Raw genomic sequence first — 27,087 nt, forward strand, 5'->3', positions numbered from 1 at the left:
CATCTCTCAAAATTCAATACTGAGTGTAGGAAAAAAGAAAAAACACCAACAACGTTACTTTTAATACATGGACTTTTAGTTACTTCAGCTCAGTTTCTCTACTGTGAGCCAGAAGATAATTAAAAGTGTTTTGGGGTTGGTTTGTTTGTTTTTTAAATCTCAGACTTGGCTTCTTGTGTATGCCAGCAGGGTCAGCCTGAGGAAAGGGGGTGAGCAGAAATGACTTGCATACTTCTAAAGTGCCAGTTAAAGGAGCTGCATTCAAGGGAAGCAAAGCTATGTTTTTATATAAAACAAACACTGAGAAATGAAAGCACCCTTTTTGGGAGCGGTGTTTAATATATATATACGGTGATACCTATGAAGGAATCTTCATTAAAAGGAGGTATTACGGTCTACTTTTGTTGCCAAATAATTGATACAAATATAACATTGAAGTTGCTTTTCAAAAAGATTTTAGTCTGCAAGACATCTCAAATCTTTGCACCTTTTCCTCAAGGCATAAAGAAAGCTCTGATCCAGGAGCAGAAGAGAAAGCTTTGAAGCTTCTTTTTAACGACATGAAAGATCCTGTTGTACCCAGAATACCATATTCAATTTCCACAGAAAAATTCTGCAGTGTAGCAGTTTCATTTTTGGGGGGTAAAATGAATTTTAAAATGTGTTTTTCTTCTCAGACATGATCTGCTTGTTATATTCTGATTATAGCAATATCTTTCTCTTCCCTTGATCTCCTACAAAATTTCAAATCAGTATCCTGAGGGTATGTTCTTTGTTGGTCCCCTTACCTTCCCCTCCCCATTTTTTTTAAAAACACCAACCATCATTATAAATCTCAAAAGCCACATTCAATCTTGATATATCCAGCGTGCAACCCAACTGAAGTCAAAGGGGTTACCAAACGTGTGCATCAGACAACACCTGGTTCCTACATATTAGATTCCCAAGTCCCAAATGCCACATGCAAGATCCTGATATACCTACAGTAAACCCTTTTACTTTTCATGAAAAGATGTGTTCCCTTCTATTTCCACCTTTTTGTAAAATCTGCAAGTCTTCTGTAAAATCCTTTTCTCTTTGCCATTTCTCCACCAAATACCTTTCATTTCAGGCATCAACAATGTCTTAATTCCTGTGGATCAGTGGTGCTTGACAGTGTAGGGGAGGGAACACTAGCCACGGATGTTCATATAAAGACCTGGTTTTATCTGGACACATAATAATAATACTCAGCCCAACAATACCAATGCTTCGAGCAGGCAGAACAGCCAAGAGCTGGGGCCACCAGTTCTGACACATGGCAGAGCTCTGGAAACATGTTTCCCAGATCTCACAGAACTTAGCCACCCGTGTAGAAGCCCTCTACACCAACATTCTACACAAAGATGGACTACAAGCCGTCAAGAACACTGTCCCCGATAATGTCACGGCTAACCTGGTGGCTGAACTTTGTGACTTTGTGCTTACCCATAACTACTTCACATTTGGGGACAATGTATACCTTCAGATCAGCGGCACTGCTATGGGTACCCGCATGGCCCCACAGTATGCCAACTTTTTTATGGCTAACTTAGAACAACGCTTCCTCAGCTCTCGTCCCCTAACGCCCCTACTCTACTTGCACTATATTGATGACATCATCATCTGGATCCATGGAAAAGCAGCACTTGAGGAATTCCACCATGATTTCAACAATTTCCATCCCACCATCAACCTCAGCCTGGTCCAGTCCACACAAGAGATCCATTTCCTGGACACTACAGTGCTAATAAACGATGGTCACATAACCACCACCCTATATCGGAAACCTACTGACCGCTTTTCCTACCTACATGCCTCCAGCTTTCACCCTGACCACACCACATGATCCATTGTCTACAGCCAAGCTCTGCGATACAACCGCATGTGCTCCAACTCCTCACACAGAGACAAACACCTACAAGATCTCTATCAAGCATTCTTACAACTACAATACCCACATGCAGAAGTGAAGAAACAGATTGATAGAGCCAGAAGAGTTCCCAGAAGTCACCTACTACAGGACAGGCCTAACAAAGAAAATAACAGAACGCCACTAGCTGTCACCTTCAGCCCCCAACTAAAACCCCTCCCACGCATTATTAAGGATCTACAACCTATCCTGAAGGATGACCCAACACTCTCACAAATCCTGGGAGACAGGCCAGTCCTTGCCTACAGACAGCCCCCCAGCCTGAAGCAAATACTCACCAACAACCACATACCACACAACAGAACCACCAACCCAGGAACCTATCCTTGCAACAAAGCCCATTGCCAACTGTGCCCACATATCTATTCAGGGGACACCATCACAGGGCCTAATAACATCAGCCACACTATCAGAGGCTCGTTCACCTGCACATCCACCAATGTGATATATGCCATCATGTGCCAGCAATGCCCCTCTGCCATGTACATTGGTCAAACTGGACAGTCTCTACGTAAAAGAATAAATGGACACAAATCAGATGTCAAGAATTGTAACATTCATAAACCAGTCGGAGAACACTTCAATCTCTCTGGTCACGCGATTACAGACATGAAAGTTGCGATATTACAACAGAAAAACTTCAAAACCAGACTCCAGCGAGAGACTGTTGAATTGGAATTCATTTGCAAATTGGATACAATTAACTTAGGCTTGAATAGAGACTGGGAGTGGCTAAGTTATTATGCAAGGTAACCTATTTCCCCTTGTTTTTTCCTAACCCCCCTCGCCCCCCCCAGACGTTCTTGTTAAACCCTGGATTTGTGCTGGAAATGGCCCACCTTGATTATCGTACACATTGTAAGGAAAGTGATTACTTTAGATAAGCTATTACCAGCAGAAGAGTGGGGTGGGGGGAGAGAAAACCTTTTGTAGTGGTAAACACCCATTTTTTCATGGTTTGTGTGTGTAAGATCTTCTGTACTTTCCACAGTATGCATCCGATGAAGTGAGCTGTAGCTCACGAAAGCTTATGCTCAAATAAATTGGTTAGTCTCTAAGTACTCAAGTACTTAGTGCCACAAGTACTCCTTTTCTTTTTGCGAATACAGACTAACACGGCTGTTACTCTGAAACCATGAGCTACAGACGTCTCTAGGCCCAGTTCAGCACTGGTAGAGCAGTTTTCAGTTTCCACGGTGCCATTTACCTTTTGCCTGAAGTTGTGCTCAGTGGCATCTCTGGGAAGATTCACAGAGCGAGGTAATGTAGGTTCACGATGATTGGCTGGCATTTTGTGAGAACTGGTTCTGTTCTATAAAGTTTTTATACTGATGTTATAACCACAGAAGCTGATTGCCTCACAATCATGCATTAAGTGACATGCTAACATCTGTCATGTATCAATCATTCTCTTTCCCTCTTTCCGAGGAAGAATTGTGTGCACCGTGCAGTGTTTTATTTTAGTAGAAATTTGTTTTTAAGGCTTTTTTGTTCTTGTTTTTAAATGTACCCACTGCTGTGTATTCACATCAGCAAAGGCAAGGTTAAAAAAGTATGTCTTGCACTAGGAATGGAAGAAGATGAGGTTTATGATGGTCTTCATTCCCAGGTCTGCTCACAGCCTATGAAAGAACTGTCTTTTCGAAGTCATTTGGCTTTGTCCCTGGCCTCACAGAGGTGATGTGAGAGAGTGGCAGCTAAAAAATGCTGCACAGTTGAGAGGGTTTCCTGTTAAATGCAGCTTGATGCAAGAAAGGATACTGTGATAGGATGTCCACCCCTCACAGGTTTGGAAGAGGTTAAGGTGGCCAGGCAGGCCAATTAACTCCACAGGCACCTGGAGGAGCCAGAGAACAGGGAATGAAGTGATTGTGAGCAGGCCCACCTTGTGCAGGAACAGGCTAAGCCTATAAAGCCAAGTAGCTGGAAACTGATGGGGGTAGCTGGGAAAGGGCAGTCTCTCACTGGGAAGAGAGAGAAGGTTTGGAGCTGGTATTCTCAGAGAGAGAAGGGGAACCAGAGTGGTAGGAAGCAGTCCAGGGAAGGAGCAGTGACGGCAGAGGGAGAAAGCCCTGAACTGCTGAGCTGAAGGTTCCTGGACTGGAACATGGAGAATAGGGTGGGCCTGGGTTCCCCGAGGGCATGGAATAACTAAGGCAGTGAATGGGAAGACTACCTAGGACTGCTGATGGACTGTACTCCAGAGGGCTAAGTCATGAAGGGCCCTGGAGCAGAGGCGGGCAAACTATGGCCCACGGGCCACACCCGGACCATGGGATCGTCCAACCCAGCCCCCGAGCTCCTGGCTGGGGAGGCTAGCGCCTCCCTCCCCTTGCTGTTCCCCCTTCTCCCGCAGCCTCCTGCCAGGCGGTGCAGCTGCCAGACAGGCTGCTCTGAGCATCATGGTAAGGGGGTTGGATAAGGGGCAGAAGGTCCTGGGAGGGGGCAGTCAGGGAACAGGGGAGGGGGGAGGTTGGATAGGTGTGGGAGTGCCGGGGCAGGGCAGTCAGGGCGCAGGGGTGTGGATAGGGGGCGGGGCAGACAGGGAGCGGGGGGGCGGGGTTGGATAGGGGGTGGGGTCTCGGGGGGCAGTCAGGGGGCAGGAAGTGGGAGGAGGCCAGGCGGTTTGGGGAGGCACAGCTTTCCTACCCAGACCTCCATACAGTTTTGGAACCCCAGTGTGGCCCTCAGGCCAAAAAGTTTGCCCACCCCTGTCCTGGAGCGAGAGGAGCTGCAGACCAGAATTGGACTGACAGCATGCAAATTGCGGATGGGGGTGTCTGTCTCAAGAACTAATACCCAGAGTGACCAGGAGGAGGAACCAGACCAGTGGGGAGTGGTGCACCCCAGGACAGGTACGTACAGCATTTTATATACTGTGCCCATCCAGGTCTCACTCACAGCAGCCTAACCCCACAGGGACATTGTAATTTAGGGCCATATTCTGACAATCCTTATACCTTATGCAGGTGCACAGGAGCTGTGTATATGTGGGAGGTAATGCACCAGCTTCCCCTTCTGCCCCTCAAGTAAGGGCCTATCTGGAGTGCAGGGACTCCAGAGATGGCAGGGACCGTTCCTTCTTGATGCACACATCATTCCCCTTGCACCAGTCTTCAAAGCAGGCCTGCTATGCAAAAGGTAGCATGCCACTCCCCATGAAAACATGGAATAGCAGGCACACTCCCTCCATCTGACAAGATGGCTGGTGTGATTCTGTCTAAGGGGCATGCTAGAGACCATAGGGAAGAATCTGTTCTGAGTATGCCAGTTTTAATTAATATGGCGAAGAGTAAAGGACAGCTAGAGTTATGAAAGAGACAAGTGGTTTAAAGACTTCAAGGAGCAGAGAATCCTCCAGCAAGTGACCCGTGCCCCATGCAACAGAGGAAGGCGAAAAATCTCCAGGGCCTCTTCCAATCTGCCCTGGAGGAAAATTCCTTCCTGACCCCAAATATGGTGATCAGCTAAACCCTGAACACATGGGCAAGATTCACCAGCCAGATACCACAGAGAATTCTTTCCTGGGTAACTCAGATCCCACCCCATGTAACATCCCATCACAGGCCATTGGGCCTATTTACCATGAATATTTAAAGATCAATTAATTGCCAAAATCATGTTATCCCATCATACCATCTCCTCCATAAGCTTATCAAGTTTAATCGTAAAGCCAAATAGGTCTTTTGCCCCCACTGCTTCCCTGGGAAGGCTATTCCAAAACTTCACTCCTCTGATGGTTAGAAACCTTTGTGTAATTTCAAGTCTAAACTTCCCAATGAGCAGTTTATATCCATTTGTTCTTGTGTCCACATTGGTACTGAGCTTAAATAATTCCTCTCCCTCTCTATAAATATATCAGAGGGATAAATACCAGAGAGTAATCATATCTCCCCTCAACCTTCTTTTAGTTAGGTTAAACAAGCCAAACTCCTGGAGTCTCCTTTCAGAAGACAGGTTTTCCATTCCTCGGATCATCCTAGTAGCCCTTCTCTGTACCTGTTCCAGTTTGAATTCATCCTTCTTAAACATGGGAGACCAGAACTGCACACAGTATTCCAGGTGAGGTCTCGCCAGTACCTTGTATAATGGTACTAAAACCTCCTTATCTCTACTGAAAATACCTCGCCTGATGCATCCCAAGACTGCATTAGCTTTTTTCACGGCAATATCATATTGGTAGCTCATAGTCGTCCTATGATCAACCAATACTCCAAGGTCCTTCTCCTCCTCTGTTACTTCTAATTGATGTGTCCCCAGCTTGTAACTAAAATTCTTCTTATTAATCCCGAAATGCATAATCTTACACTTCTCACTATTAAATTTCATCCTATTACTCCAGTTTACAAGGTCATCCAAATCTTCCTGTATGATATCCCGGTCTCTCTCTAAATTGGCAATACCTCCCAGCTTTGTATCATCCGCAAACTTTATTAGCACACTCCCACTTTTTGTGCCAAGGTCAGTAATAAAAAGATTAAATAAGATTGGTCCCAAAACTGATCCCTGAGGAACTCCACTGGTAACCTCCCTCCAGCTTGACAGTTCACCTTTCAGTAGGACCCACTGTAGTCTCCCTGTTAACCATTTCCTTATCAACCTTTCAATTTTCATATTGATCCCCATCTTTTCCAATTTAACTAATAATTCCCCATGTGGCATGGTATCAAACGCCTTACTGAAATCTAGGTAAATTAGATCCACTGCATTTCCTTTGTCTAAAAAATCTGTTACTTTCTCAAAGAAGGAGAGCAGGTTGGTTTGGCATGATCTACCTTTTGTAAAACCATGTTGTATTTTGTCCCATTTACCATTAACCTCAATGTCCTTAACTACTTTCTCCTTCAAAATTTTTTCCAAGACCTTGCATACTACAGATGTCAAACTAACAGGCCTGTAGTTACCCAGATCATTTTTTTTCACTTTCTTAAAAATAGGAACTATGTTAGCAATTCTCCAATCATACAGTACAACCCCTGAGTTTACAGATTCATTAAAAATTATTGCTAATTGGCTGGCAATTTCGTGTGCCAATTCCTTTAATATTCTTGGATGAAGATTATCTGGGCCCCCCGATTTAGTCCCATTAAGCTGTTCGAGTTTCACTTCTACCTCAGATATGGTAATATCTACCTCCATATCCTCATTCTTATTTGTCATGCTTGAAGTCTTTAAACCACGATTTGAGGACTTCAGTAGCTCACACATAGGTGAGTGGTTTTTCGCAGGAGTGGGTGGGTGAGATTCTGTGGCCTGCGTTGTGCAGGAGGTCAGACTAGATGATCATAATGGTCCCTTCTGACCTTAATATCTATGAAGTGCTGGGAAATGCTGATTTTACACTTCATTTGCACCTCCTCATCTCTTTAGCTTAAATAAAGATCTCACCGGAAAATCTCACATTAGTAGCTAATATTCTACATGGCACAAAGGGCACTGCACATTATTTTCAGAGTGGAATTCATCAGGATGTGAGCGATCTTGGATTGTCTCCAGTGACCAGTATTAATAAACAGGCCTGTTTAAGATAAAAATTCTTTCTGTCTCTCTCCCAAAATGTTAGGAGGACAGAATAGACACTAGCGTCGCTTTCTCACGTTCAAAACATACCAGTCTCCTTGAGGCTGGCTAATTAAAGCTTTTACATATATCCATGTATGCACACAGAGCATGCACACCACCCCATAACTGAGGGTGATATCTATGTAATAAATTGCATTCATCATGCACCTTTAACCAGCTCACCTGCTTTCTCACCCCTAATCTAAATCCTGAGGGAGATTGTCCTAACATTACTAATAGCCTCAAAGAGCTGGGGGGATGGGTATTTTATTCTTTTAAATCAGCCTCCCAGAGAAATATTTCCATCTTCGCTTTCAAATTTATGCTCCGAGTCTCTTCATGGGAATATTTAGTTCTACACCAGTGTCAGGTTTAAGGTCCAGTACCTTAGAGAACTTCAAAACTTAGGAATAGGAGCTTTATCCATCGGACAGGGATATTACCAATTTTATAACAGATCAAATGGCAACTGGAATGTCACAAGTTACTGAGAAATAGATGCATTATATTATTATTTATTGTTGTATTGGGATAGCACACAAAAGCCCGTTAAGATCAGGATATACATGATAGAATAATGTGGCCTCATTACTCAGGAATGCTAAAAGCCATGAGTGAATTATGCAGGTAATTTTGAAAGGAGGGCCAATAATCTTTATATAATGTATCGCCTCCCTGTTTCAGAGAAACTGTTACAGAGATTTTTTTAAATGGATACAATATTTCATATCCCTTTGCTGGTAAAGCTGGGTTCTCTTGGGACGATGAGTCCAAATGCACAGAGCACTGAAAGGGAGGAAAACGGTAAGTAATACATTTTAGAAAGTTCTAAAAATGGTGTAAAGTAAGTTTTTCATACCCAAAAGTATCATGTCTCTCAAGTCCAGTATCTCAAGATCTCCAAGTACCAAATCCTAAAGCTCTGATCACTGGTAAGGAATGGCAGTGGAGAAGGTCCTCATTTGTAATGAAATAAAGCCCCGGTTTCTTCATGAGCTACCTTAAACCTGCCATTGGTTCAAACTGAACACTGCTCATACCTGGTCCTCTGGAGAATTTAATTTTGGCATGGAGAAAGGAATACCACATTTGGAAGTTAGGAGGAAACATTTATCTGGAACGTTATTTTTGTACATGGCTGCTTTTTAGAGCAGCCTAGAAATTTGAGTGTTAGAATAAGGCCCAAGGGAAATGGTTAGTGGTGAGAGTGCAGGTGAGGCAGTCAAAAGGTATACACAACAACTGTTTATCACACGGCTTTGCTATTTATCACATGGCTATAACTACCACAGGGAATATATAGAAGGTGGAAAGGGAGAAAGATGCACAGAGTTGTCTGCTCAGAAAAAGGGCTGGTTCCTCCACAACATTGTGGGAGTTCTGTAGTTTTCTAAAAAAGAGTGCAGACATCAGTGGAAGGGTGAGAAGTGCTGTTTCACATTGGTTTTGTGCTAAAAAAACTAGAGCTTTAAAAAAAGATACAGCATACTTCAAATCTCATACCAAGTTTAAACCTACCATGTAGCCTATGAAAATGTGGAGAAAGACTTTTTAATATCTTCATGTCCATTGTATTGATCTAAGTTGTAGCCACTTGTGGAAAGGTTGAGCTTACATGATTTTTTTTTTTTTTAAATGACAAAATCACCATGAAAGTTTACTAGTCAAGGTACAAAACCTTCACACTGATCTCTTACGAAAAATGATCCAGGATAAGGAAAAAGCCAATTATATTTTACTCAATTGCTCTCCAAAAATGCATTATTCTGACTGTGTGGGTGAGTACAATTTTATAACATGCTCCCAGTGGGCCATAAATATATTGGTCTTGATCTAATGCATGGAATTCCCATTTACATCACAGACTGTTGCACATTCATATCTAAAAGAGTATATGCCTCTGAACAGGCCATTCATGACTTCACTACCCACCCTTTCTCAAATCGCTGCAAAAATTACTATTTCAAAATGCCGTTTCTATGCACACAGTAATACTGTAGACCTTGACAAAATACTCAAATCAAGAGAGCTACAATTAAGCACTGAATAATGGATACTGGCAGTAACATGCACATGATCCAATCACACACAGTATGATGTCAACAAATCAAGACAAAATAATTTCACAAAAGGAAAGAAAATGGATCTAATTCAGCCGTCTAAATGAAAGCTCTAAACACAATTCAGCTAGGGGTATGAAACCAATGATTTAGCAGCTGTTCTAAGAATCTAAACGTTATTATACCCTGAGGAATGAAAGCTAGTCGCTAAAATTCTAACCTTTACATTTACCTTTCCTTAAAAATAAGCTGTTTGGAAGAGAACACTGCAGTCATTGCCGAGTGCAGTGGTATTTTCAGTAGCTTATGTCATATGTTCAAATATTTGGCATTTATTCATACAACCGTTACACATCGTTCCGGCCAGACAAACAGTGCCAGTACTGCCTAACTTTGTACTGCAAATGCTTAGATGTAACGAGAAGAGGAGGACTTGTGGCACCTTACAGACTAAGACATTTATTTGAGCATGAGCTTTCGTGAGCTGCAGCTCACTTCATCGGATGCATTGGTTGTAATGGTTGGTCAAATTCAGAACCACTCCAAATATTATAAAACAAGGTTACAATTTTAACATTTTTAATATACAAAGCAAAACAGATGCTTGCAGAATTCAAATGCGACACTGGCATTTACCAAATTAATAGAAGAACTCGCTGCTCCCTCTAGTGTTAAAAATAAGATGTCACATGTCAAAACAAAATCCTTGAGAAATAACACAATAAAGTGAAAACAATCCAGGTTGGGCTATGTTTTCAAGCTACTTTGTACGGTGTCTAGTAGAGCATTCAGCTTGTAAACATTACAATAACAGCAGCACATCTGCTCTTAAGGCAAATCCTAATTCAGGGCTCGATCATTCCTCATGAACCTGTGTGTGGAGGGGAAAGACCATGTACATCCCTCTCACTGGTTGTGTGCGCGCGCAGTCATAGCCTCTCATGCATTTTACTCAGAAGAGGAGATGGATCTGGACCAGTTTTTACTCTGTCTTCATGGCTGAATAAAAACTGATCTCAGTCTCTGAGGCATTAAGATATGCAATTTTTAGAAGTACCTTTTCAATACTCCAAATGAAAATAATTGCCTTTTATCTACTTATTGATACTATTGTGTTCATATGTGCTCAGCTTTCAAGCTGATCTACAGAATGGGACTCCAATTGATTTTGAACCAGTCACTTAGTAAATCTGCTGCTCAACGTGGTAAAAAGAAAAGGAGTACTTGTGGCACCTTAGAGACTAACCAATTTATTTGAGCGTAAGCTTTTGTGAGCTACAACTCAATTCATCGGATGCTACTCTGAAACCTGTCAACATGGTAAGTGGAATAAAAAGTGAACCAATTTTTCTATTACAAATGGAACCAGGTGGGTTGTTGTTTTTGTTTTGTTTTGTTTTGTTTTTAATTCTACTCAAATCTTTGGCTTTCCACTGACAGGAAACTACCAAAATGCACTTTTGTGCATACTGAGCACTATTCACTGAAATACTTTTAAGACAACTTGAAACTGGTTTGATTTCAGCTATCCAGCTTTTACTATATTTCAAATGCTTAAGACGCAGAAAAGGATGTTTGTCCAGTTTTCTGATCCAGAGTGCTTGTTTTTTGCTTCTTCTCAGGTGGAAGGAGGTGGCAGGGTTCCCCCCCCCCCCCTTTTTTTTTTTTTTAACAGTAAAGTAACATTGAATTATCCAAAGCGATTTTAAATCTAAAACATCCATTGTCTGCACATCATTAGACCAGAGTGCACATGCTGTAGATTTGGGTGGGAGGTGCAAAGGTGATTTATATCTCTCCCAATTCTAGACAACTGTTGCAGGGTCAGTCCCTAGCACATGTCAGAACAATGTAAGTGCAACGTTTAAAAACAACCTACTCTGTTACTAATGTCCCCTGCACTGAAACAGAAGCCAGAGATTGGTGTAGGATAGATATGTCCCAGCCATGCTCCTTTTTATCTGACTATGTCCTGTACTGGGCAGCAGGGAACAGGTGGGATGGATGAGAGCACTGGGGAAGAAAATCCAGCCCATTATGTGGAAGGCCAGCACTATTACATTGCTCTGATTTCCAGATAGATGAGGAAAGAGGTGTTTTAGAAAAAGCATTTATATTAAACTAGTTTTCTGGTGTTGTCAAGTTACCAGTTTGTTACCAACTGGATTTTACATTAGCTCAATGTCAACCACGGTTTAAAAGAGAGACCCCAACAACCTCACAGGCCTCCATAAAACACATAAAAAGTTTTCTCCCCCAAGCATCTACAATCAAAACTATAGGAAACAAAATGAGTTTTTCCTCCTTTTCCCTAAGCACAGAGTCTGCAATTTAAGAATCAAATTGAACTGTGGGCAATTTGGCAATAGAACACCAGTGCTAACAATGACTGGTTTTGTTTTTTAATATCCAGTGTAAACACACCCTTCCAAAAATGAGTTAAAAATACGGTCCTGCAGGCAGAATAATATAGGGCTGAGTCAGGAGATGTAGGTTCTATTCCTAACTCTACCCTTGGTTCCCCATGTCCCTCTTTGCCTTAGTTTCCTCACTGGCAAAACCTGGATAATGCCTACCACGAGCAAAACCAGAATAATGCCTACCTGTGCAAGTGCTTTGAAATCTGTAGATGAAAGATACTATTAGAGATAAATATTATGAACCAAAGGCACCACACAGGATTTCACGTAGAGTGCAAAACACCAATTATGATCAATAGTGCCATATTTCTGCACTATGAAACAGGAACCTAACCTTGTTTTCTACATTAAAAGAGCCAACAGTGTTATGTACTGTTTTTGGTTAGTTTTGTAACCGTCAAAACTTGTAAAAACTGTTAAAAGAAAGCCGGTTTTAATTCTCAACTTTAAACGTCACAAAAATATAAGTGTTAGATTATTTAAAAATATCTCAAATCATTGGCTTTAAAAATAATGATTTACAAATTGTTTTAAAGCAAGCACTTTCCAAAATGAAGGATTGCTACTCAGGAGGAAATCCTTCCTGCATAGTGCTATTAAGCTGCATGATGGTAATTCACTACATGCTTAACACTAGTGCTGAGTATCTACTTAAAGCAAATGAATATGAGGTCACTAAGGTTTTGTTGTGCACCTTTAATAGCTTCCATTATGCATTCTACCACATTTAGTTGAATAAGAAGTAATCAGCGTAACAGACTTTTCTGAGAGATGCACAAGGACCTGTATTTCCTGTTATCATTGCAAACAGAACATGTAAGAAGAGAACTAAATTAAACACAGCTACAGAGGGAAAAGGGCTGAGAATTACAGTAGTCAGACTTTTTGCCATTCAAAATGCCAGGTAAAAATGCTTTTTTTGCCAGGTAAAAATACTTGATGGCCATCCCAAGGAAAAAAAAAACAAAATCAGATAGTTAGAATTCAAAAAGTCATTTTAGTCGAACAGAAGTTCATGATCAGTTGTAATCATGAAACGTTTAACAGAAGGGGAATGAAGAAACGTAGAAACATGAAAACCATGTTAGCTGCCATCCTCTAAAATCTAAACACATAAGGTGAGATGCCAGCTAAAATGGCCTCAGTGGAGTAAACCCCTAATCTGGCTGGGAAAAAATCCTCTGTCACTGGAACTGAGAGACAGCTATAGACTGTGCTCCATAGACACCCTCACAAGCGCTGAGGTAGAGGGTGACACTGGAAGGAGGAGCAGCATGTCAGGTGAGGGGCTGTAGCACATAGCACTGCAGAAATGGAGCTGAACATAGAGCGAACTGGAGACACAGCCATAATTTAGACGGACCCTGCTCCCCTCCCCCAGGCTTATGTAAATTATGCCCAGGGCCTCTCCAGCCACTGGAATAGCCCCAAATCAGGAAGATGCCAGGGTGGCTTAAAGCCACCTTAGCCTACCCCTTCCCCTGGCTGAGAGTTCTGTGCTGTGCCTCTTGGAGGTGCGACACAGAAGCTGCTCCAGGAACAATACTACATGCTGTAATCTAAACTATCATACTCTGTGAACGAGGATAGTGGCTCAAAGAAAATGGTACATACTATTTTCTCTTTGTAGCAGTCAAAGACTAAAATGAGTCAGTCCACTTGAACAGATTACGTATGGGACATAAGTCTATTGGGTTCAAAAAGTTGTGTCCAGCTGAGCTACACAAATGCATTAGAAGAAGAGAGTCATTGGCATTAAATAACAGAGCAGTAAAATATTCCATAACAAACATCCATCGTTCCTGTAGTTGGCCAATCTCTATCTTATATAATTATCTATGTTCTGTACACCAATTGTTAATGAGAGGTTTCAAACACTTCACAGGTTTCAGAGTTAGTATAGCTTACACACCTTTACCAGCTCCCCAGAGGCAAGAGTCCATTATTAGAGATGGACAAAAACCAAAAACCCAGTATCCAAATGCTCTTTGACATTCAGATCCACACTTCATGACTCAAGCTCACATCTGTTCCTTTAACATGAGCTTCATTAAACTTAGATTTTTCCCTAAAAGCACATTTTGTCTTTCAAAGCTTCATTCAGCCAAACATCAAAAACTTCAGAAACTGCTACAAACCTAGAAGGTAACATTCAACTGCAGATTGCAGCACACCAACGCAAAGAGGAACCAGACATTGTCAAAACAACAGATGCAAAATCTGTAGACATTTCTCCATGGCTACAATGATCAACAACCCCCACAACACACCTTTCAAGATTCATGGGCCCTACACATGCATATCACAACATGTGGTGTACCTCCTCCCATGCACTAAATGCCCCATTAGCAACTACATGAGTGAAACCAGACAATCACTATGCTCTTGAATAAACTGTTTCAGAAAAATTATAAAAGTTATAAAACGTCCATATCACCTGTGGGTGAACACCTTGGGTTTTAGCCCACGAAAGCTTATGCCCAAATAAATTGGTTAGTCTCTAAGGTGCCACAAGTACTCCTTGTCGTTTTTGCTGATACAGACTAACACAGCTATCCCTCTGAAACCTTTCACAAAGTGATCACTCTGCATCTAAACCATCAGTCCTCATCCTCAAAGGAAACCTGCACAACACTTTCAAATGATGAGCCTGGTAGCTTAAACTCATAACTTTCCTAGATACTAAAAATCATGGTCTGAATAGACACACTGGATTTATGGCTTATTAAAGATCTGTAACCCACTAACACCACCTTAGTGCTTTTCCCCCCTCTCCTTTTCTCTCTATGACTAGAGAGGTGTTAACAGGCCACTTCACTTTGAATGGTCCCTTCAAATGTGTTAACTGTTTACGCTAAACAATCTTTCAAACCTCGTATTTAGCAGGTTTCAGAGTAACAGCTGCGCTAGTCTGTATCCGCAAAAAGAACAGGAGTACTTGTGGCACCTTAGAGACTAACCAATTTATTTGAGCATGAGCTTTCGTGAGCTACAGCTCACTTCATCGGATCCATACCGTGGAAACTGCAGCAGACTTTATATACACACAGAGAATATGAAACAATACCTCCTCCCACCCCACTGTCCTGCTGGTAATAGCTTATCTAAAGTGATCATCAGGTGGGCCATTTCCAGCACAAATCCAGGTTTTCTCACCCTCCACCCCCCCACACCAATGTGATATATGCCATCATGTGCCAGCAATGCCCCTCTGCCATGTACATTGGTCAAACTGGACAGTCTCTACGTAAAAGAATAAATGGACACAAATCAGATGTTATAATTCTTGACATTCATAAACCAGTCGGACAACACTTCAATCTCTCTGGTCACGCAATCACAGACATGAAGGTCGCTATCTTAAAACAAAAAAACTTCAAATCCAGACTCTAGCGAGAAACTGCTGAATTAGAATTCATTTGCAAATTGGATACTATTAATTTAGGCTTAAATAGAGACTGGGAGTGGCTAAGTCATTATGCAAGGTAGCCTGTTTCCTCTTGTTTTTTCCTACCCCACCCCCCAGATGTTCTGGTTTAACTTGGATTTAAACTTGGAGAGTGGTCAGTTTGAATGAGCTATTACCAGCAGGAGAGTGAGTTTGTGTGTGTATGGGGGTGGGGGGATGTGAGAAAACCTGGATTTGTGCAGGAAATAGCCCAACTTGATTATCATGCACATTGTGTAAAGAGGTGTCACTTTGGATGGGCTATCACCAGCAGGAGAGTGAATTTGTGTGGGGGGTGGAGGGTGAGAAAACCTGGATTTGTGCTGGAAATGGCCCACCTGATGATCACTTTAGATAAGCTATTACCAGCAGGACAGTGGGGTGGGAGGAGGTATTGTTTCATATTCTCTGTGTATATATAAAGTCTGCTGCAGTTTCCACGGTATGCATCCGATGAAGTGAGCTGTAGGTCACGAAAGCTCATGCTCAAATAAATTGGTTAGTCTCTAAGGTGCCACAAGTACTCCTTTTCTTTTTGCGAATACAGACTAACACGGCTGTTACTCTGAAACCTATATACACAGAGAACATGAAACAATGGGTGTTATCAGACACACTATAACGAGAGTGATCAATTAAGGTGAGCTATTACCAGCAGGAGAGAAAAAAAACCTTTTGTAGTGATAATCAAGATGGGCCATTTCCAGCAGTTGACACCTTCTTGTCAACTGCTTGAAATGGCCCATCTTGATTATCACTACAAAAGGTTTTCTCTCTCTCCTGCTGGTAATAGCTCACCTTAATTGATCACTCTCGTTATAGTGTGTCTGATAACACCCATTGTTTCATGTTCTCTGTGTATATAAAATCTTCCTACTATATTTTCCACTGCATGCAGTGGGCTGTAGCCCACGAAAGCTTATGTTCAAATAAATATGTTAGTCTCTAAGGTGCCACAAGTACTCCTGTTCTTCTTGTATTTAGCAGTGACACTTTGAATTAGCCCATGTCTACACTACAAAATTATGTCAACCCAGCTGATGCTGACATACAACCAATGCAGTTATTCAATCGCTTGTGTGTATGCACACTTGGCTTCTTGTGTCAGCAGCGCATGTCCTCACCAGGAGCACTTGTATCGACTGTAATGTCAGTGTCGGGCATTGTGGGACAGCTCCTGAAAGCCCACCAACAGTCAATGTAAACAATACGGTGTCAACACTGACACTGCATTGACCTAATTAAATCAACTATGACTCTACGCTATTTGGAGAGGTGGTGTTACTAAATCAGTATAGAGAGGCACTTATGTCGGCGGGAGCCAAATTTAAGTGAAGACACTTTCACAGCTAGATCAACACAAGGTAGCTTACACCAATTTAACCGCATAGTGTAGACCAGGCCTTAGTCTCTCACACCTGAAGAGCTCTGTGTAAGCTCAAAAGCTTGTCTCTCCCAACAGAAGTTGGTCCAATAAAATATATTACCTCACCCACCCTGTCTTGATCAAGGTCCTCTTCTGATTGTTTCATACCACTGATTATAAAGGAAGTGTTTATCTAGACATTTATTCTGGATTTATCATTCTCTGAGTAACACATAGGAATGTTTGAATGCACTTTTACCATTTGCATAACTCTATGGTGCCAATTTCTCAAATCTTTAAGAGCTTGGTTTGACTATATCATTGAACAACTGTAGCATTCACCCCCCCTTTAACTTTTCATAGGGAAAAATCTCAAGAATGGGTTACAAATAACCAATTTTTGTCCTCCAAGTCATTTTCAAGGAATTGTTCAGGCTGAAAAAAGGAAAATTAAGGTTTTACAGACAGCTTCTTAAAGATCTGTTTTTTGTAATCTTAGGGGCAACAGTCCTAGCCAATGATCTCATTCGCCTGTCTCTCAACCAATGTCAATGACAAGACAGACAAATTACACTATGTCCCTGATCCTGCAAAGGCATGCACACAACTGCACACACTGACTAGTCCCATTTGTACATGAGTCTTTGCACGACTGAGTCCTAAAAACCTTCTTTGAACCAGGTCTTTTTGAAAGTCAACATCTATAGTACTTTCTATGTCAATAATCTGGTCTATTACTTAACACAGCAATTGAAGACAAAGGATTACTCACCGATCGATCACAATTTCTTTCTGTCTTAGCAACCCTTCTTTGATTTTCATAAGGGATTCCCAATTACTGAAATCCTGATAGCCTGTACCTGTGTAACCTTGACGAGACGATCCAGTCAGAACCTGCATTTTAAAAAATGATATAGATTAGTTCAAAGAACAGAAATTGTAAGAATTTTTTCCGTGTTCTGTGAGTTTCAAGTGTAAAGTTCTTTCTGAAACATAAAACATTCTTGTATTTAATTTTGCAGTTTTACTTAAAGGAAAACTGAGCAAAGAATTAAGCATACAGTAAAGTTATCTTTTTTTAAAAAAGCAAAGAAACTTTGATCCAAAAGATCCCATTTTCAAACTCATCTTAGATTACTCTGAAAGTATTGTTAAGGCAATATCCTCTGAAACTAGAGCTGGAGGAAAAAAGGCCATTAAGAGGTCAAATATTGTGGTTAAGGGAAATACTGTTGAAAATTTGATACACATTTTTATGCACTTGCTGCAGTTTTTTTGAGCAGAATCAAGAGATTTCCTGATGGCATTAGAGCAGTGGTTCTCAAACTTTCCAGACTACTGTAACCCCTTATCTTGCATACCCCAAGTTTCACTTCACTTAAACTGCTTGCTTACAAAATGAGACATAAAAATACAAAAAAGTGTCATAGCACACTATTAAGGAAAAATTGCTTCCTTTCTCATTTTTACCATATAATTATAAAATAAATTGATTGCAATATAAATATTGTATTTACATTTCAGTGTGATAATTGAGCCTGTTTTTCATTTGTGAGCCTTGTCTGAAGCCCGAGCCCCAGGAAGCGGGGCTGAAGCATATAACTTACCTTTGCAAGGCTCCCTGTGGCGTGGGGCCCTGGGCAATTGCCCTGCTTGCCATCTCTTAATGCCGGCCCTGCACTCGGGAGCCCCCTAAACCTATCCCGTGATCCCCCTGGGGGTTGGAACCCACAGGTTGAGAAAAACTGATCTAGATGAGTTGAGTACCCCAGAAGACCTCTGTGTACCTCTGGTTGAGAGCCACTGTATTAGAGCACTTGGCACTAGATTCACAAAGGTACTTAGGTGCCGGACTCCAACATTTTAGGCACCACTAACACTCACAAAATCACTGATCAGCTGCCACCTAACCCTGTAGGCACCCAACATTCCCTCTGGTGTACATGCACAAAAAGCTGCACAAGTCCTGATGCCCAGCTTAAGCCCTGGTGAGATCCTCAAACTAGGCATTTCCCCACCTATCTCCCCAGCAGAGCCAATCCCAGACATGCTCTGAGCATGCCTAACCTGCACAGAAGACAGCTGGGGGGTGAGCAGTTTGGGACTTTCTCTGGCTGTGGGGATGTGCACGTTGGCAATGTTGAGGGCAGGTAGGAGTAGGTGTTGCGGAGTACCCAATAGCTCCAGTGGTTAGGGTATGCTCCTATGGGAGAGGTGGGAGACCAAGGTTTGAATTTGCATACTGCCTGATTTGAAGCAGGGATTTGAACCCAGGTCTCCCGCATGCAGTGCCCCAGGCTATTGAGTATTCTGGGGTGTCTCTCTCTCTCCTGATGAAGCTGTATAATTTGTATAAATAGTTAAATATTCACTGAAACAGAGACTTGAACCTTACTCTCCCATATCCCAGGAAATGCCCTAACTGCCAGACTATAGAGTCAGTCTCTCACTTTCTCTCTCTCTCTGGCTCAGTGAATATTTATATAGAGGAACAACTCCAACAGGAGAGAGACCGTGTTCCAGAATGCCCAATAGGCTGGTGGTTAGGGCACTTGGCTGGAATGTGGGAGACCTGGGGTGAAATCCCTGCTCCAAATCAGACAGAGTAGGGGTTTGAAAACAGTTTTTCCCCATACCAGGGGAGTGCCTAGCCACTGGGCTATTGGCTACAACAGGGAGAGAAAGTATCTCTCTCCCCCCACCTCTCAAAAAAGGGCTGAACTGGCTTAAGTATCTAACTCCAGGAGAGGGTTCATGGCTGGGAATCCAGAGTGGAGACAGATGCCTCCTTCTGGCCTGTTAGGTACCAGATCAAAGGGAGTTAGGTGCCCAAGGGTGCTCGACCAATTTGTATAGTGGGGGTGCTGAGAGCAATTGAACCAAACTGTAAAAACTCTGTACACGACGGAAACCACTTCAAGCCAGGGGGTGCTTCCACATACCCCCGGCAGCCCTAGTTCCAGCACCTATGTAGGTGCCTAAGTACCTTTGTGGATCTGGGCCTTAAGTCCTGCTCCTTTCCTCTGCATTTCACTCTGCTATCTTCGGAGGCTCCCCATTCAACTTGCTGGCTTCTGTGGATCCCTTTCTTAGGCGTCTAACTCTCCTCATAAAACATATGGGAGCCTGGGTGCCTGCCTAGGAGTTAAGTGTTTCAAGGCCTAAATCCCCTTTGTGAATCTAGCCCTTGGCATCTTGAGATCTTCAAATATAATTTTATCATCCTTCATCCAACCACTAGATTTCACCTCCAATGAATTACATGAAAAAATTATGTAATCCCCATGAATATATGTACCTTTAAAATATATATAAATTGGGTTTAAATTCAGCACACAGAGGCCTGGATTGCCCTCCCATCAGTCCTAGTGCGTAGCTGAGAGGGGTGCCCATGAGGACCTGTGACAAAGATTAGCAAATTTTAGTATTTTATTTGATGATTTAACTAGTTGATTTGGTATTGATTTGAAAGTTGCATTGTTTTCTTTTTAGTTTGATTTATTATTAGTAATATTCATTTTGGTGATGTGTTTTCTTGATTTTATTTTCAAGTGGCTTAATAAAATTTTTAAAAAGGTACTGAGACACATTTCTTTTGATAAATTGCAAAAGTCAAGAATCTTTGAGGCCCTGGGTGGATACTGGCCTTTCGATCTAAGTCAGACCAGCTCCCTCTCATTAGTCTTTGCTTCTCACAAGATCCTAAAATCACTGTCCCATCGTCCCCTCCAACAATTTTTTTCCGAGTCTGGTGCAGGGGATGTTATGCCCAATGCAAAAACACTAACAGAATCTGTTTTGCCTGGCCAAAAAAAGCATGCCTTACAAAACTTAGTTGTACCAATGACAAGAGGCTGGATTGCATAATAAAAATCAGTAAAAGGTGGCCATATTTGGTGGCATATAGCATTTCCTTTGCTGGTTCTCCCATTACAGAGCTGCCTGCCTCTCTACCCCAGCTACTGGACCTTTTAGGCTACAATCAGACAGAGAGAGGAAACAATCTTGAATCTTACCAGATCAGATTCCCTATTTTAGCACCTTTCCCTGCCTCTCAGAGCCAGGGATTCTCTGCCTTCCTAAGAAAACTCATTAGTTTGATATCTTGATTCAGTGTCCCATGCATTGCATAGCTATGAAATTGTCAACGCTGAGATCACAACTCTTGCTGTATGATACAGCAGCCTATTTCATTAATGACAGTGTGTCCACTGGTGGAATAAATCGTTGGAACAAAAAATATAGTTGCAGTCAGCAAGGTCTTTTGCTTGAGGGACAAGGTTTATAAAAAGAAAGCAAAAATAAGTTAATATAAGCGGAAAAGAAGTGTTAACAGATTCTCCAAAGTTTGAGGTTCAACCCAGTCACATGACATGGGTGTGGAGCACAGGTGCCAGCTTCCTCTGGGCCCCCGAGGTGCTCAACCCGCAGCTCTGCCCCCACCATACCCCCCCCCAAGTCCCCACCCACACCCCACCTCTTCCCGGCCAGTTCCACCCCCTCCCCTGAACGTGCCCCTTCCCCACTTTTCTTCCTTCCTCCCAGAGCCTCCTGCATGCCGCAAAACTGTTCATCATGGCGGGCAGGAAGCGCTGAAAGGGAGTGGGAGGAGTTGATCAGCGGGGCCACCAGCGGGCAGGAGGTGCTGGCGGGGGAACTGGCTGCCAGTGGGTGCTAAGCACCTGCACATTTTTTTCCATGAATGCTCCAGCCCTGGAGCACCCACAGAGTCGACTCCTATGGTATGGAGTCTAGCCTTCCCAAAGGCATTCTCTCCCTCCTGTCTCCAAAACAGCCAGTCTACAGATGTTCCCTTGAGTGTCTGAGTAAAAGGAAGGGAAGTTGAATGGAGGCAACTTCCTGTCTGCATATTCTGTCACAGGATGGCAGGGTCTGGCATCATCAAAAGAGTTAAGGGCTTGTCTGCATGGGGAATTATTCTGAAATAGATATTCCAGATTAACTCCTTGTGTGGGTGCTCTTATTTTGGAATAAAATAACCTGAAGTTTATCTGGAATAGCTATGCAATTTTCATTTGTACCCTACCTTAATCCGAATTAACTTCTTGGTGTAGATGAGCCCTGCTAGTTCGAATCTGGCCCCATAAGCAATAGGCATGACACAGAATTTGTGAAGATCTACACTTTGAGATCTACTGATGAAAAATGCTACGTAAGAGCTAGGTATAATGATTATTATTTAAATTGTTGGGCATATCTTCCAAAGGAGACATAAAACAAAAAGACTCTGAGCAACTGCAGTCAGAGATCTTAAAACACTTTTTACAAGGGAATGGGTATGCAGACCAGATTCCAACAAGGGCAATTTTACATAAAGTTCCTCTTGTACTTTCAACTAGCAAAACTATTCTTCAGTTTCTCTCCTAAAATATTTTGCATAATGAAATGACAATATATAAATTAAGACTGTAAATGAATATAAATGTCATATCATTGCTTGAACAAGGCAAGTTCTGGCTCTTATACTGACCAATGAGAATGAACATGTTGGCCAAATTTAGACAGCCTTATGCCCAACTCCGTGGCATTTCAGTTTGTCTGTCTGTCTGTCATGAGGTAACTTTTGAATGCCACATCCAATCTAGTCCGAAATTTCAGGGAATGTTCTAGGCACCAATGACCAGCACCCTATTGATCCCAGGAGAAATCAAAAACCTGAAAAGGGTGAAATGGGGGCACATGAATTTTCTGCCAGGTCTTTAGCACACCAAGCCTCAAGCACATCTCCAATTGTCTATAGATCAAAGAAGAGGTTGATGGCACCCATTACACTTTATAGCACAACAATACTCCCGTCTCATATTTTTATTCCTTTCCCAGAGAGAGAAAAGGTGTCTGGTGGAGGGGGGAGAGGGAATGGAGGCATACATGGAGAACTCCTGGTGGGTGAGGGATGTTGGGGGACCCCGGCATGGGGATGAAGGAGTTAAGGTTTAATGAAGGATTACATAGAGTCTCTGCCATGGGGGGCAGGGAAGATGGAAGATTCTACTATGGGAGGAAACAGGCACACAGAGCCCTCTGGCATAGCGGGGAATGGAAGGTATGGGGAAAAGCAAGGATGGAGGGGCACACAGAGATGCTACTATGGGGGAGGGATAAGGGACCCTGGTATGGGAGAGTTGCAGGGAGTCCCTGAAAAGAGATGTTGGCACAGTGAGCTTGGGGGAGAGGAATGGAGAAATGCAAGGAGCACCTGGTGTGCGCAATGAGCTAAGATTACACAAGCTACAAAGCGTGCAACTCCCTAGTCTTTAGAAAAGCACCTGGGGCGGGGGGGGGGAGGCAGAGATTAAAGTAAGTAATTTAAATCCTGCCCCTTTTATTTGAAAATCATATGGAAGTTTCCATATATTTTTCTAGCTGAATATTTCAAAACAAGTCCACTACATAAATCCACTGCAAAAATAGCTTTAAAAAATAATGTCGTAATGTACAAGCAAAAAGCAACACAAAATCTACTTCATACAATAAAACGACCATGTGCAGCGTCTGTCAGTGCCCTGTCAATGCCACTTGAAAACAAGACAGAATACACACTGGAAAGTTAAACATATAATGACTAATGATTTGCCAAATAGTTGCTATATAATGGGGGATGTGTCAATATATGTACATACAGTACCAAAGGTCTATTTACGTGACTTTCACAAACAAATTTTTTGCTATTGGAACATATCCATTCTCATAGATGTGCACAATGTTTAGAGAGCATCATAATTTTCTATGAAACCTATCAAACCTAGGTGTTTTTACTGGTCATTCCAAACTGACAAATTATTTTTCCATTTCTTGTATCCTTTTTGTTCTGTGCTATAAATACTTTAATAGGGCCCAGAATAACAAAGGTTCACTTCACTCATTTAGAGCACATGGTGTTGAATACTCTCAACAGCTTTCTAAATAGTTTGAATTGTGCCATGATAGAAACACAGGTGGTCCAATTACATTTGAGAACTTTTTGTCCTTTCAAGCCCTCAAACCATGTAATGAGAATACAGTTTGTTTTTAACAGCATATCCAGTAAAGCCAACAACACGTTCCCACTTCAAACACTGTCACCCTCCACTGCAACGAGAAAAGATGCCCGTCTGAAACACCCAGCATTCTTTTCCAACTGCCCCTAGAAAACATGACTATTTTTGCTAGCTGGCACCTCTTCCAAGCATATCTAACTCAGATTGAAAACATCTGTTCAGTTAAAACAGTATCCTTTGCACACGGACATCCAAAGCCCCACTAGCTTGTTTCTGAACAAGGACTTGGCCTTGACTTTCAGGACCTGGCAATCCTTCAAGTCACAGCTGAGACACAGCTAGTTGCTGGAAAAAAAAAAAATCTTTGCTGTACTGGTTTATATGCAAAATATTTATTGCTCGGACACAAATTACTGACCGATACCATCATGTTTTCTAACAGTGGGAAAAGAATTTCTCTCTAGACTCCCAAGATATTAACATTCAGATAATTTAACCAAGCAGTATTTGGGTCCAGTTTTCAATGACAATATTAAGATCTCCTCCTCAACCATGCTCATGCTTTTTGCCTCAGAAAGCACTGAGTAGCTCAGCACATAATTAGAGGGGGCCAAAATGCTGAGGGCCTATGCTGAAAAAAAAAGTTAATGATTTTTCATATAATCTTCCCTGAAAGTTGTATTTTAATAAGTTATTAAAATATATTAAGTTCTACTTTACAACAGTAAAGTTTCCAGCTGCCCACTACTGTTTCGCACAACCAGCAAGAAGCCAAAATTATATTGTTTAAGCGAATGACACTTCTGACCAGTTGCTTGCAGTCCAAACAGCTGTTTCAAAACCCCACACTTTTTATGAACTGTACATAGCCCCTCTGTAACAATGTAATTTACAGACATCATCATGTAAGGGCATGATACCCCCCTCTGCAGAGAGGCCAAGGTGATGGAACCGGTGCAGTTCTGCCACACAAGAGTAGCAGGATTTTTCTTTTTCTTCTTTTTTTATTTTTGGGAGGGGGAGGGAGGAAAGGAGGAGGTGGTGTAGGAGTTAGGAGGAGGAGCAAACCATAAACCTATGTGGCATGCACCTCAACTCCACAACAGTTCCCATATCAACCTAAAAGGGTTAGAGTGGGTGGGGGGGAGGGAAGTAAGGCTGGAAGCTCTATTCCTGCAGAGAGACACTTCTGTTCTCTCCTCCTCTGGGCAGGGTAAGATTAGGGCTTTGGTAGTGGATTTGGTTTAGCTCCGTGGCTGCTCCATAGTCTGAAGCAAAAAGCGTGCGGGGATTTCTTTAACACCATTCCGCCTGTCACCTGCCCATACCTCTTCTCAGCCATGGGAGGGATAGCACGGTGGTTTGAGCATTGGCCTGCCAAACTCAGGGTTGTGAGTTCAATCCTTGAGGGGGCCACTTAGGGACCTGGGGCAAAAAATTGGGGATAGCTCCTCCTTTGAGCAGGGAGTTGGACTAGATGACCTCCTGAGGTCCCTTCCGACCCTGATATTCTATGATCGATCCATTTACTCAGGCTAAGCGTATAGGAGTGGACTAGCTCTTTAACACAACACCACTGTAATGTAGAGAACTACTATACCTATTTTGCTGATGGGTAAAATGAAGCCCAGAGAAGTTCAGAGACTTACACCCAAAGTCACACAGAAGTCAGTGGCCGAACGAGGAGCAGAATGCAATAATCCTGACTTGCAGTGTTTGAATTCTAACCAACTACTATTTCACTGAACCTAGCGCCTTTGCTATACAAGGATAAAATGTGCCGCCACTTAGCAACATATCATTTGTTAAATTCGTAACAGGAAAGACTAGGGGTATGTCTACACTGCAATCTGAGGCGTGACTGCAGCTCAAGCAGACATACCCACATGGCTTTACCTGCACTAGCACTGCTAACATTAGCAGCGTAGATGTGGAGCTAGCAAAGCAAGTATGTACTCAGAATCCCGTGGGTGTGTACTGCCCGACTTGAACTCTGTGCCACCACTCTTCACTGCTATTTCAAACAGCACCATATCAGTGCACACTAGGGAACTTTTAGTTTATACTTGCAGGACCTATATGGGCCAGTTAACATGCAAATCACATCCCTCTAGTGTATGTTCCATGTATACCAACCCTAAGGTGTGATAAAATCTGTTAATGCCTCTGCAAATCCAGCACACTGGGTCACAGTTTGTCCTAAATTATAACCATGCAACCCTACTGATGTCAATAGTATCTAGTGGAGCTCTGCAGAGACTGCTGTTAAGTCCAGTCTTCTTTAACATCTTTATTAAGTGAAGAAGAAAAGTGAGTCATCCAAAAGATCAGAAAACAGCAACAGGAAATAATGAAATTCAGCTTGGAAAAATGCGCCCTAATACAACTTGGGAAATGCGTATACTTGATGTGAGGATGTAACCTGGAAAGCAGCTATGAGAGAGATCGTGGGTTAAAAATGGACAATAAAAATTAGACACATTTGCAATATAATGTGGCTGCAAAAAAAGGGTAATGCAGTTTTGGGCTCCATACACAAAATCATCACATTATGGAGGAGAGAAGAAGAGGATAACCTCTTTATATATAGCTCTGGTGTGAACCCATGTGGAATACTATGTTCAGTTCTGGGCCCCACATAACAGAAAGATATTGATGTACTGAAGGGAGTTTGGAGAAGGGCAACCAAAAAGATCCGGGACCCGAAGGGACTGATTTATGAGGAAGGATTAAGAGACCACATGCATAGTTTGGAGAGACGTAACAGTCTGTAAATATTTGCATGGAAAGAGGGAAATTATTTAATTGGTGCATGCACCATGCAGAACTAAGTAGTGTGATGAAATTACAGAAGCGAAAATGTAGGCTAACACCAGGAAAAACCTAATGACAGTGAGATATAATAGGTAGTGCAAAAGTCTCCCAACGAAAGTGCTGGAAATCAAGTCACTTAATTTTTTTTAAACTACGCTGGACAAAAAACTCTAGAGAAAATAGAGAATAAGCTTGTCCTAGCAGAGAGATGGTGAGGATGACTTAATAGGTCTTTTTCTTCCTAATGTCTATGATTGGGATTGCACAGGTGTAGCTGTGGGCAGAATTCACCCCACCGTGTCTACCGAAGTGTCTACTTAAGGAGCAAGCACATATACTGTAAAACATGCCCACTAATAATTACAAAAGGGTCCATATGAATGTGCACACAAGGGATTTCTGCAGAACAAAAGGCTAGAATGACAGTTGCATTAATTGGTACCCCACTTCACAGAAGTCAAAATTAGC

The 27,087-nt window shown here is 42.2% G+C and overlaps 1 protein-coding gene across 1 annotated transcript in view; it reads right to left on the reverse strand.

Moving 5' to 3' along the window:
• The window catches only part of CEP85L (centrosomal protein 85L), a 180,319-nt gene that overhangs the window by 33,474 nt on the left and 119,758 nt on the right, over positions 1–27,087 (reverse strand). The window contains exon 4 of the mRNA XM_084625108.1: positions 17,580–17,701. Within this exon, the coding sequence (XP_084481234.1) occupies positions 17,580–17,701 (122 nt within the window). The remainder of the gene's footprint in view (positions 1–17,579; positions 17,702–27,087) is intronic.

This window comes from Lepidochelys olivacea (assembly GCF_965140295.1).
Source record: "Lepidochelys olivacea isolate rLepOli2 genome assembly, chromosome: 3".
In the NCBI taxonomy this organism is placed as follows: domain Eukaryota; kingdom Metazoa; phylum Chordata; order Testudines; family Cheloniidae; genus Lepidochelys; species Lepidochelys olivacea.